The following is a 12,216-nucleotide window of genomic DNA, read 5'->3' as shown; positions in this document are numbered from 1 at the left end:
TATCTTTAAAGTGAGCAAATGCACAGCGAAAGATTTCTTTCATACTTGAGAATAAACATGCTTTAAAGTGTCAACCAAAAGGTTGGTGAGTTCATTAGTTTAACATAAATAATCATTTCATAATTTTAATAGACCACAAGATTTCATATTTTCATTTCTCATAAACATACGTCCCATGCATAAAGACAAAAAATCATTCATATGGATTGAACACCTGGTAATCGACATTAACAATATGCATATAAGAATATCCCCATCATTCCGGGATCCTCCTTCGGACATGATATAAATTTCGAAGTACTAAAGCATCCGGTACTTTGGATGGGGCTTGTTAGGCCCGATAGATCTATCTTTAGAGTTCGCGTCAATTAGGGTGTCTGTTCCCTAATTCTTAGATTACCAGACTTAATAAAAAGGGGCATATTCGATTTCGATCATTCAACCATATAATGTAGTTTTGATTACTTGTGTCTATTTCGTAAAACATTTATTAAAGCAGCGCATGTATTCTCAGTCCCAAAAATATATATTGCAAAAGCATTTAAAAAGGAATTAATGAAACTCACGCATATAAATATTGTAAAACAGTTAATAAAGCATTTGCATGTATTCTCAGCCCAAAAACGTAAAGAGTAAAAAAGGGTAAATGAAACTCACCTAATGTATTCTGTAGTAAAAATACATATGACAATATTGAACAATGCAGGATTGGCCTCGGATTCACGAATCTATATCATTTATATATATATTAATACATACAATGGTAATCGAACAAATTTATATATCATTAGTGATTTAATTGTTATTTTAATTGGATTTTTCATTAATAATTTTATTAATTATATTTATTAATATTCATTATAAAAGGTATTAATATGGTTATGTTAGGTGTAGTAAATATAGTTTTACATAACTAATAATTATTTGATAAAATAATATTGATAATAATAATAACTAAAAGTTGTTTTGTTCTACAATAATAATAATAATAGTTATTATGATAATAATATTGTTAATATGAAAATAGTAATATTAATTTCAAAATAATAATAATGATAATGATATTAACAGTAGTTTTTAAGTAAAACGAAAAATTTATTAATAATGTTAATGAAATAATATTTTTGATAATAATACTTAATTCATAATAATAATAATAATAATAATAATAATAATAAAAATAATAATAATAATAATAATAATAATAATAATAATAATAATAATAATAATAATAATAATAATAATGATAATAATAATCCTACTTATGATTATCATACATGTACTAATAATAATGATAATGATAATATTCTTAATTTGATTTACGATAATGATACTCCTAAATATTAAGGGTATTAACAATTATCATGGTAATAATACAATAATTATTAATAATAATAATAATAGCAATAATAACAACAATAATAATAATAATAATAATAATAATAATAATAATAATAATAATAATAATAATAATAATAATAATAATAATAATAATAATATTAATAATTAAAAAGAAAACTACCTTCAAATGTATTTGCTAAAAAGAAATGCCTAAGACGGGACTCGAACCCGGGACCTCCCGCATACTCGAATACCCTCTAAACCATCCAATCCAATTTGTTTTTCTGATTTATAACCGTATATATATGTTATATATATAACTGCTTCCTATTTCATTCATCTTCTTCAAATCATCAATTCGACCAAGAATACAAACTTCACTTATAATGTAATTCATAGAATTTTAAGATTTATAAATGATATATAAACGATTAGTGTTGTTGTAATTCATTAAAACTGAAAAAAAAAAATATAAGAAAAGAAGCTGGAGCAGATACGAAGAGCACTTGTTGACTTTAATATCAAATTCGATCTTGCAGAATGTTTTAGGCCACAATACCTGAATGAAAAATGTTTGAAATCCTTTCTAAAAACCTCCTCCACTCACAATTTATTCAAAAACCTTGAAACAAACTCGAATTTCTTTATGAACATGATCTTTGACTTTTTAAAACAGAAATTTGACTTCCAAAATTAAAGCTTGATAGGAAGAATTGGAGTTCGAAACTATGCAGATAGTTTACTTGAAAGATTTCCAATCTCACAGCATTTTTAGATTTTAAAAACCGTTTCGAATTCGAGTGAAGAGCAAAAAGTTGCACAGACAGAGGCTATCGACTTCTTTCTTTTTTTTATATAATTTTCTGTTTTAAATTCACAAATGTGATTGATATGTGATAATGGTGGGTGCAAAGTCGTTTGAATTTTGTTGATAACATATAAATGATTGTTTGATTGATGGAAGGGAAGAGTCCACGAAGAGGATCAAATCAGAAAGAATATATACAGAGAAAAATAAAACAGATAATGAAGTTGTATATATGATTGATAATACTCGCAGTAATCGAATAATTGGTGCAACAATTATGATAAGATCAGTTTGTGTTTGGTAGGAATTGTGGAAAACAGAATGTCACGAGTAGGTAAAGAAAACAAAAAAAAAATATGATAAAGGATTACAGCACTCACTCGTACATATAGATATTATTTATATTGTTTATTTAATTTAATATTTATAGTTAAAGTTAATAATTAATAATATATATTATTAATACTAATATTAATAATAATAATCGAATTAATAATAATAATAATAATAATGTTAATAATACTAATCACAAAATGTTACTACCAATAAGAGAATGATAAAAGTAATAATAAAAATGATAATTTTTATGAATTATATTAATAATGATAATAATAACTAACAATAACATTAACAATTATGGTAATAATAATAATTATTATTAACAATATTAATGGTAAATTGTATTATTTATATGATAACGTTAATAATGACTTTAATATTATTGGTACTTATAATTATAAAAGTAATAATATTAATAACAATAATAATTTTAATCATGATAACCAATAATATTTAAGTTACAACTAAATAATAATTTTGATCATTCTTATAGTAATACTTATATCTAAGTATTTATTTCGATAATCATAATCTTAAATTTCTTAAAATTTTAATATTTAACGTTTGTTAATATCACTAATAATGATATTGATAATAATAAAAGTAGTAATAATATAGTTTGTCATTACTATTATATTTATATATAAATATTTAATTGTTTATTATTTTATATGTTTAATTCTATTTGATTAAAGTTTATTTTATTAACTCTAAGTATCATATATACACTTCTATTATATATATATATATATATATATATATATATATATATATATATATATATATATATATATATATATATATATATATTTTATTTACACATAACTGTTCATGAATCGTCGGAAGTAGTCAAGGTCAAATGATTTCATAAAAACAGTTCAAAGATTATGAGACTTCAACATTACAGACTTTGCTTATCGTGTCGAAACCATATAAGATTCAAGTTTAAATTTGGTCGGAAATTCCCGGGTCATCACAGTTGTAGCGTAGTAGGAACAAATTTGGTGTATAACTTCCCAGAAGAGACGAGTTCCCGAATAAAATGGTGGTCAATGTCGATATGCTTCGAACGCTTATGTGAGACAGGATTTTGAGTTAAAAATAAAGCACTCTTATTGTCGCGCAATATAGTCGGACGGTCAGGAGGGAGCACATGCAACTCACGAAGTAGATGTGTGATCCAGATGATTTCAGCAGCGGTATTGGCAAGAGCGCGATATTCTGACTCACAACTGGAACGAGAAACAGTTGGTTGTTTCTTTGCACTCCAAGAAATAAGGTTACCACCGAGGAAGATAGAATAGACATAAGTGGAGCGTCGCGTTTCAATGCATCGAGCCCAATCAGCGTCTGAAGAACCAAGAAGCGATGGTGTTGAAGTGTGAGTGAATATTAAAACATACGCGAGTGTTCCTTTAACATAATGAAGAATACGTTTGACTGCCTGAAAATGATCAATCGTAGGAGCATGAAGGAACTAACTAACTTGATTCACATCATATGAAATATCAGGACGAGTAATCATCAAATACTATAGAGCACCAACCAGTGAACACTAATGCGTATGATCAGAGTAAGGACTACCAGTCAAGGAAAAACACTCAGCTGTAGCTAGTAGAGTAGATGCAGGTTTAGCATCAAGTAACTTTGCACGTGTAAGAATGTCATGTGCATACTTAGTCTGAGTAAGAAATAAATCAGTGTTGGTATAAGTAACTTCCAACCCGAGAAAATAACTAAGACGACCAAGATCTTTGATTGCAAACTCAGAATGAAGTTGATTAATAAAATGTTGAATAGTAGGACCATGGTTACCTGTGAGGATAATATCATCAACATAAACGAGAAGATACAATATGCAAGATCCTTTCTTGAATACGAACAAAGAAGGATCAGCCCTGCTGCAGACGAATCCAAGCTGAATTAAAAAATTACTAAGATGCTAAAACCAAGCACGTGGTGCTTGCTTCAAACCATATAGCGCTCTATTGAGTTTGCACACATGAGAAGGAAAATGGGTGTCAATAAACCCAGGAGGTTGCTCCATAAACACATGTTCAGTAAGATGCCCGTTTAAGAAGGCATTTTTGACATCTAACTGATGAAGATACCACTTGTTAAGGGTGGCAAGAGATAAGACAATACGAACAGTAGAGGACTTCACAAAAGGACTGAAAGTAGCGGAGTAGTCAAGTCCGGGAACCTGCGTGAAACCCTGAGCAACCAGTTGTGCCTTAAGACGATCTACAGTGCCATCTGAATTATATTTGGTACGAAAGACCCACTTTGAACCAACTACATTAGAATCTTTGGGTCGAGGAACTAGCTTCCAAGTACAATTTTTCGATAAGGCATACATTTCATCTCGCATAGCAGCAACCCAAGAAGTGTCTTTAGAGGCAGATTTAAAACCTCTAGGTTCCTTGGTGGTTAAAAGAACATGGTGCTAACCTGTATGCGACAACTTAGCTAAATCAACTATGTACCTTGGTTTAAAAATACCAGACTTGGCTCGTGTAACCATTGGGTGACCTGGTGCATCAGCAGAGTGCAAAGTGGTTGCTGGAATCGAATCAAATGAGGCATCAGCAGGTGCATTTGGTAATGTTGTAGGAGTGGACGATGTATCTGATGTAGATACCAATGGTGGAGGTGCAAAATCTGAAGTGGACTGAGGTATATCAGTACAAAGTGAGCAAGATGGGGGCTGTGATAAAGTAACAGAAACATCAGGTACGTAGCAGGAGGCTCCGAATGAGTAACAGAGACAACATCATCAAAATTTATTTCTCAACCTTCTTCTCGTGGACAATACAATACTTCTCGTGGACGTGGACGGTCTAATAACTGTAAATATAATAATGGTAGAGGTCGTGGTCGTCGACCACCTCATTGTCAATTATGCAGGAACAATGGGCATTACGCAAATCAGTGTCCCGATCTCCAATCATTTTCTCAACGTACACCGACCCTTGATGCAAACCTTGCACATGCTTTCCAAACGAGTTGCAATGTCAACTCCAACTCTCCTAATTGGTACGTGGATTCAGGCGCATCAGCTCATATGACATCTTCAGCCTCTCATCTAGATTATGTGGCTCCTTATTCAGGTACTGAGCATGTTACAGTGGGTAATGGTAACACTTTACCCATTACTCATACGGGCCGTTCTTCTATTTCTAAAGATCTTCATCTACTTGATATCCTTGTTGTACCTTATATTACTAAAAATTTGCTCTGATACCATATAAACCTAACAATAATTATTTGTTTCAATAATAAGACATCGTATATTGAATCAAATATATAGAACAATGTACAAAGATATTAACAGAAAGTAAATATCTATAAAAAAACATACTCCTATTCTATATGATAACAAGATATATACAATCTCAGGAGGTCTTATCGCTAATACAACAAATGCAGTATAAAACATGTAAAGTAAGGGATGTGACCTAAGTTATTATGTTACTAAGGTTGGTCCCCGGAAAGCCACCTCCGTGCAAGAGACAACGGATCAACAAATTGACATGACTAAGTTATTAGTAGCTTTAGGGGTTTGCAATTGTTTAGTTGCCGGTAGCAGCGGATCTTTGGATGGAATTGGAGATTCAATTGGTTGTGGATTATTGCTATTTAGGTCGATTTGTATACGTTGTTTTCGGTGATCAATCTAGAGTCGCGAAGTCGCAAGAGTTTGTATGTATGGTTGTAATGGTTTGTTTTGTTTTGATGTTTGTATTTGTTTCAATTGCTAGGCAGCTAGGGTGAGGGTCAATCGTTGTTATCAAGTAGACCGTAATGTCTATATTTTATTTTCAAGTAGACCTAGGTCTGTAAGCAATTTGATCTTTAAGTATTTTTTTTTTATCTAATTTATGTTTTTTGAAGAAAAAAACATATAGTTTTTTTTAGGGTTCCGCACACTTTTAAGTACTCGATCATTGATTAGACAATTACATACGCTAAGAGCCATTGTTGTAGTGTTGTGGATGGAAGTTTTGCTGACGTGGTATTGTTGTGAGACTGAGGAGACGATGTAGTAAATGTATTGTTGTGCTATTAAGAGGTGTTGATGTGTCATTTATTTTTCATTTTTATTAATTTAATAAAAACAATAGAAATTATTTATTATAATTAAATAAATAAGTAAACATAAATTACAAACACACAAATTTTATTAATTAAAATCCTATATAGAAAAAGAAAATACATAATTAAAATTAAAAAAAAAAGTACATAAATTTAAAAGTTCATAATTTAACGACTTAAACTACTACTCATCGTCATCGTTATCGTCATCCGATATCTCAATGTAATCCCTAAACTTGTTGCGTAAAAACGATTTAAACTTATTCACGCGTTTGACATCCTTTTTGTTCTTCATATTGGGCAACATATTCTTTGAATTCAGCCGAGGCTTCCTCTTTTGTCGACATTAATGAAGAACTCCTTTTGTTGTAGTTATCCACGAACTCATCCAATTTGGGGTTGTTGGTTCCCAAATAAATTTCGTTGAATGCTCGGATTTTGAAGTGGTGATCCGGTTGCCACACCCGGAACATTGGGTCCCCCAAACGCCAATAGTTTCTACGAGTTTGTTCCGGGAGAAAACCCGAAATCGTTAAAAATGGAACGTTTTGATTATTTTGATTTTCTTGATTATTAGATGATGAAGACATTTTGATTGTTTGGAAAATGGAAGAATGTTTAAGAAAAAAATGATAGATGATTGTTGAATGAGAAAATGTTTAAGAAAAAATGATTGGGATAGTGTATATATAGAAACAAAGATTTAATTATTTTAAAATTTGTTTAATTAATTCAAATATGTTTCAGCGGATGGAATTCAAAACCTAGTCAAACTCCTCAACCAATCACAGCTCTCCATGTGGTCTTCACGACCGTTGTTTGTGTCGTCGTCCCAGCCAACAACGGCACAACGTCGATAACCACAACGGCCGCACAGTGACCGTTGTGGTCGTTGTGGTGAAACGATGATGTCTCGTTGAAATGCGTAGGGAATGGTCTTATGGTGGTTCAGTGACAAGCTTTTACTCCCTACTTTATACGATAAAATCATTAAAAAAAAAAAAGGTCATGGATTGCCGGCAGACCATGTAAATATATAAAGTTTTGATGATTTTCATAGCTTTATCTTAAAAGGTCTATATACATTCTTTAACCTCTTCACTGCACCTTTTAATTTACTTTGACCCCGTTAACTAACTTACACCATTTGCAATGGTGATACTGTATACTGGACAACATCGAGCCACATTATCCATGACAACATGTCGTATTACAACGTCGTGTAGTGCAAATTGTCATGACATTTCGCGACACTCTTTTAGATTAAAAACAAAAGAAATTGAACAAGATAAATGAAAGTAATGTGCTTTATTGATATTTCAGCAGCTTAATTCTAAACTATCATCTTAGGTCGCCTTCAAATATTTTGTGCAATGATTTGGGGAGTATAATGGTAGTTAAGTTTTTAAATTTTTACTTACAATATAGTCCATCCCATTGGTATTCAGACTCAATACACATTCATATTGGATTTAACAGCTCATTCGGTTAATTGCTTGAAACGCTTATAGCCCACCATGTTCATAATGCAAAACAAGCCGCAGTCTCATATTTGTCTACCTTTGTCAGCGTTGTCTCAGTTTCCGCTGGCAAATTAGCTGCATAATCCACAACAATATCAATATATCTAGAAGAAGAAAAAATCTTCTGATATATGGAGTATAATAATCATATATAATTAGAAATAAATACATATTATACTTCCCAAAAGTCACCATTTTGTTTGAATTACAACAACAGGTTAGTGATTGAAGGTTTGTGATATAATAATATACCTTTACTTTGGGTCATGGGTGAAACTACATAGGGGCAGGGGTGTCACCCGCCCCCAGTGGATTTGAAATTTTCAGTGTTAAAATTTTGGATTTTATGAATTTGACCCTAGTGGATTTGAAATTTCCACGCTTAAGATTTGATTTGCCCCTAAAAGCCTTCATATTTTCCCCAAAAGCCTCCAGATTTTGCCCCAACCCAAAAACCCATGACCCAAAAGGTTGTATTTTCATGGAAGAATGGAAGAAAAAGTTTACCGTGAATGTGAACGCTTATTAAAAAAATTTCGCCTCCAGTAAAAAAAAAAAAAAACCTGTTCCGCCACTGCTTTGGTTATGGCTCACAAGTCACAAATTTGACCTCTAAAATTGCATACTTGAATCAAGTGTGAGTTTTTTAATTTTTTCACCGGTGTAAAATTTATAGAATATGTGTCATGACAAGAGTTGTTAGTTCACCTTATGGTAGAGGTTTAGGATTGATGGGAACAAAAGCAGCGGGTGAACGAAATCTTTGGATATCGGTACAACGACATGACCTTGCGGGAAGTTGTGGGAGACTGAATTGCGGACACCGATTTTCTCATTTCTTGGGCTTTTATTTGCGAAACTCTAAGTTTGTTCAGAATTTTGTCCAAAGATTCCGATTTTTCCTTTTCCAGTTTCATCTGTAAGACGGATAATACATCTTTCAAGCTGCTCAACCAGTCTTTTTCTCACTGTTCATAATGCTTTTGGGATTGAATATATATCTAATAATTGGCTTCGATGAATTGAAGTGTCGGTAAAACAAAGAACTGACATCATGAACTGACTGCAAATTTACTTGTAAAATTTCTTACTAGTGACTTAGTTATCATGAAGCCCAGAACAAAAAAAAAAAGTTAAAATAGAAATATGAAGACACACTACTGAAGAGATTAAACAATCGTTAAATTTGATGGTGAACACACCTCAAGGTTTCGGATTGATGCCTCTGCTTTTGCGTTCTGCAGGTTCTCCCATGCAGTTATCCTTGCTTCCTCTTTCTGGAACCTGGAAACAGATTAAAAAAAAAAAAAAAAAAAAAAAAAAAATAAAAAAATTCATTATATGTGCAACAACAGATGTATGAACATCTACAGATTCATAACTAGTGTTGCAGAACTCTCAATTACTCAGCGAGTACTCAGTTTTTGCAACTCGGAAAGTACTAGTCAAACTCGGTAAAATTAGGTCAAAACTAGGTCAGAATTCAGGATTACTAGGAAAATCGGTCAAAATTGGTCAAAGTCAAACTTGGTCAACATCCGAGTACTCCACAAGTTTCCGAGTACTCCTTAAAATGTCCCGACCGAGTATCCCGAGTAACGATTTTTGTAACCTTGTTCATAAATCATAAGTCAAACGCTCTCCCATATAACCAATAATAATGCTACTACATACAAATTAACCACATGAGACAACCACTATTACTTTCCAAATGCTTTTCTTTTTTTACGGCGATATTAAGGTCACTGCTGGGGTCATTAGCCACCCACCCGATCATAACCAGGAATTCACAGGCCATATTCACTTCCTACACCCGTTAGTAGGAAACCTCAAGATATTGCACCCAAGGAAAACCACGAGGGAACCTTACTAGATATGGGCAGAACCCATTGTGGCAGCCGCTGTTCCAAAATTCACCCATTGGATTTCACCATTGCGGAAATAATAATCGCCAACACGACTAAATAGTCTTCCATTGGTACTACAATCTTTGGAGACCAGCATGATATAGATGAAGCGTACATACAAGAAATTCACAACAATAAAAAAACGGGTACATAGTGAGTACAGAAAGTGTTAAAAAGACAGCACGTAGAGAGACATACTTTGACAATTCCATTTCTCCTTCTGTTGGGTTCCACGTCAAAGCCAGCTCCTTGACCTCGGCTGACCCATTCTTATCCGTTTTTTTCCCGTGTCTTTTCGGTATCTTAATCATCGTCACACTTTTGTCTACCTGCACATCCCTGACCTCCCCTCGAACCGATGAAGGTACCGGTGGAGGAGATGTAGACAGCAACGCCCTTTCTTTAGGAGATGACTCTGGACTCATTTGAGTAGCCATATCTCGTCGTGAGACAACATAACTAACATTGTTTCCTTCAACCGTTTCATCTGCACATTAGTTTATCAGTCACCTAAATGTTTATAAGGAACTAAACAATGTCTTAAAATGAATAATATACTCAACAACAACAAATTTGCGCATCTGTGCCTTTCAAATCAATGCAGAAGCCATCAAAATCATGTCCCAAATACTATTTGTAATAACAAATCTAATCAGGACGCTATGATCAACTAACAACATGTATAACATCAAATTCAAATTGCATTATAAAAATTCAAAATCAGATCAAACGGATACCTCGTAAATCGGTATAAGAAGACTCAAACAAATCCAATGTAGCCAATCTATACTGAGTACAACCACGTTGATCAACTCCATCACCATTACAAAACGAGTACCCGTTAGGTACCAAAACGCCCGTTGTAAACGGTGACCCTACAAATAAATTCCTTCTATTCCCACCTTCACCCACCCCAAAACCAGGCGAATATCCCGAAAAGTACGTCTCCGCAGAAGCTGGTCCCAACGGTCCACTTTTCGCCTTAGGCCGTCTTCGAGGTGGTGGGCCGATGTTCTTACAAACTCCCGAAGCCGACACGGGACTCGTAATCCACCTCTCTGCATCATCCCACTTTGATGGCAATGGCCTCCCATTATTAAGAGGCAACAGTAGATTAATACTAGTTCGCCTTTGGTTACTGTTGCTTGTTAATGCTACTCTTTCAGAGGCCCAACCCTTTTGTAATCCTTTTTTAGAGTTATCAGTATCAATATAATCACGAAATGAATCGGAATCTGTATTCATCAGTCTCGATTCAGGGGAATAGCAATCACGCATTGTATGTGTTCAATCTGTTGTACGGAATTAGAATTTTGAAAACGGTATAGAATTGTGTATTTTGAAATTGAGAATTGTAAATTAGATTTATTAGCTGAACTTACTTACACCTGGTGAAAACAGAAAAACATTATATTGAGTAATTACAGATTATAGAGATGGATATGTATATCTCGCAGAGACACACGATAATGTGATTAATCAAAGATGAAGATGATGAATAGGAAGCTGTTGAAATAGAGATGAAAAGAAAGGTTCTAGGGAGATGATATAGTGAAGGTGACCATTTTGGAGGGTGTGAGATATTGGAGCCAAAAACTGTCTTCTCATTATGACATCGTCCATGTGGTTCTTGGCCCCATCGTTTTCACACGCTTTTCTTATCCTCGCGTTCATATATCTTGACATTATTAATAAAAAATAAAAAAATCTATTACATTACGTAAAGCACGTGTCAATAATCTTACATGTCAATTTCTTAATTAATCTGAATTAAATTTGCACACATGTCAATTTTTTTAGTTAAACTAAATTAAATAATCATACGTGTCACTTTCTAATCTAAATTAAATAATAATAAGTTCCTAAAATAACTCTATGAATTAAATATCTAAAATTAAAATTCAAATAAATTGTACATCGAATGAAATATTTAATTCTAATCTATCTATATAGACATACAACTTTAGTGTCGATTTGTAGGATCTTTTATAATATATAAATATTAGTATTTAATATTTATATTATATTAATTATTTTTATTATTATTATTATTATTTTTTTTGAAAGGCAAATAAATTTTATATATAAATAAAAACTACAACTAGCAAGAAGCTAGAAGCAACAACAAAACCACGATAAGAACACACCTACGAAATAAAAACACCTAACCAAACAACGCAAAAAAGCTAAACACGAAAAATCA

The 12,216-nt window shown here is 32.5% G+C and overlaps 2 protein-coding genes across 6 annotated transcripts; both read right to left on the bottom strand.

The window, feature by feature from the left end:
- Positions 1-3,461: 3,461 nt before the first annotated feature.
- Positions 3,462-4,013, bottom strand: LOC139863701 (secreted RxLR effector protein 161-like). The gene is made up of 2 exons (XM_071852307.1): positions 3,975-4,013; positions 3,462-3,932 (listed from the first exon to the last, which is right to left on the bottom strand). The coding sequence occupies exons 1-2, from the start codon at positions 4,011-4,013 to the stop codon at positions 3,462-3,464; spliced, it is 510 nt and encodes a 169-aa protein (XP_071708408.1).
- Positions 4,014-7,872: 3,859 nt separating this feature from the next.
- Positions 7,873-11,531, bottom strand: LOC139862258 (uncharacterized). Of its 5 annotated transcripts, XM_071850831.1 has the most exons (6): positions 11,396-11,531; positions 10,751-11,305; positions 10,212-10,500; positions 9,309-9,390; positions 8,815-9,023; positions 7,873-8,181 (listed from the first exon to the last, which is right to left on the bottom strand). In XM_071850831.1, exons 2-5 carry the CDS (start codon positions 11,289-11,291, stop codon positions 8,829-8,831), a joined length of 1,107 nt encoding a protein of 368 aa, XP_071706932.1. In that variant the 5' UTR covers positions 11,292-11,305; positions 11,396-11,531; the 3' UTR covers positions 7,873-8,181; positions 8,815-8,828. The 5 variants fall into 5 exon arrangements, 4 of the variants coding, with proteins under 4 accessions (XP_071706932.1, XP_071706931.1, XP_071706933.1 ...); XR_011764107.1 differs by having other exon boundaries at positions 8,614-9,023; positions 10,751-11,517; XM_071850830.1 differs by having other exon boundaries at positions 10,751-11,517.
- Between the last annotated feature and the right edge of the window lie 685 nt (positions 11,532-12,216).

Source organism: Rutidosis leptorrhynchoides, chromosome 8 (genome assembly GCF_046630445.1).
Source record: "Rutidosis leptorrhynchoides isolate AG116_Rl617_1_P2 chromosome 8, CSIRO_AGI_Rlap_v1, whole genome shotgun sequence".
Classification (NCBI taxonomy): Eukaryota; Viridiplantae; Streptophyta; class Magnoliopsida; order Asterales; family Asteraceae; genus Rutidosis; species Rutidosis leptorrhynchoides.
The sequence above is the reverse complement of the archived record's forward strand: the minus strand, read 5'-3'. Positions and strand labels throughout refer to the sequence as shown.

Excerpts from the sequence above, each read along its gene's own strand:
- LOC139863701 (XM_071852307.1), bottom strand. The coding sequence starts at position 4,013 with ATGATTACTCGTCCTGATATTTCATATGATGTGAATCAA. Across the intron at positions 3,933-3,974 it reads TTTCATATGATGTGAATCAA|GCAGTCAAACGTATTCTTCA; the intron begins GTTAGTTAGTTC and ends GATCATTTTCAG.
- LOC139862258 (XM_071850831.1), bottom strand. The coding sequence starts at position 11,291 with ATGCGTGATTGCTATTCCCCTGAATCGAGACTGATGAATACAGATTCC. Across the intron at positions 10,501-10,750 it reads TTCTTATACCGATTTACGAG|ATGAAACGGTTGAAGGAAAC; the intron begins GTATCCGTTTGA and ends ACTAATGTGCAG. Across the intron at positions 9,024-9,308 it reads CATCAATCCGAAACCTTGAG|ATGAAACTGGAAAAGGAAAA; the intron begins GTGTGTTCACCA and ends TCCGTCTTACAG.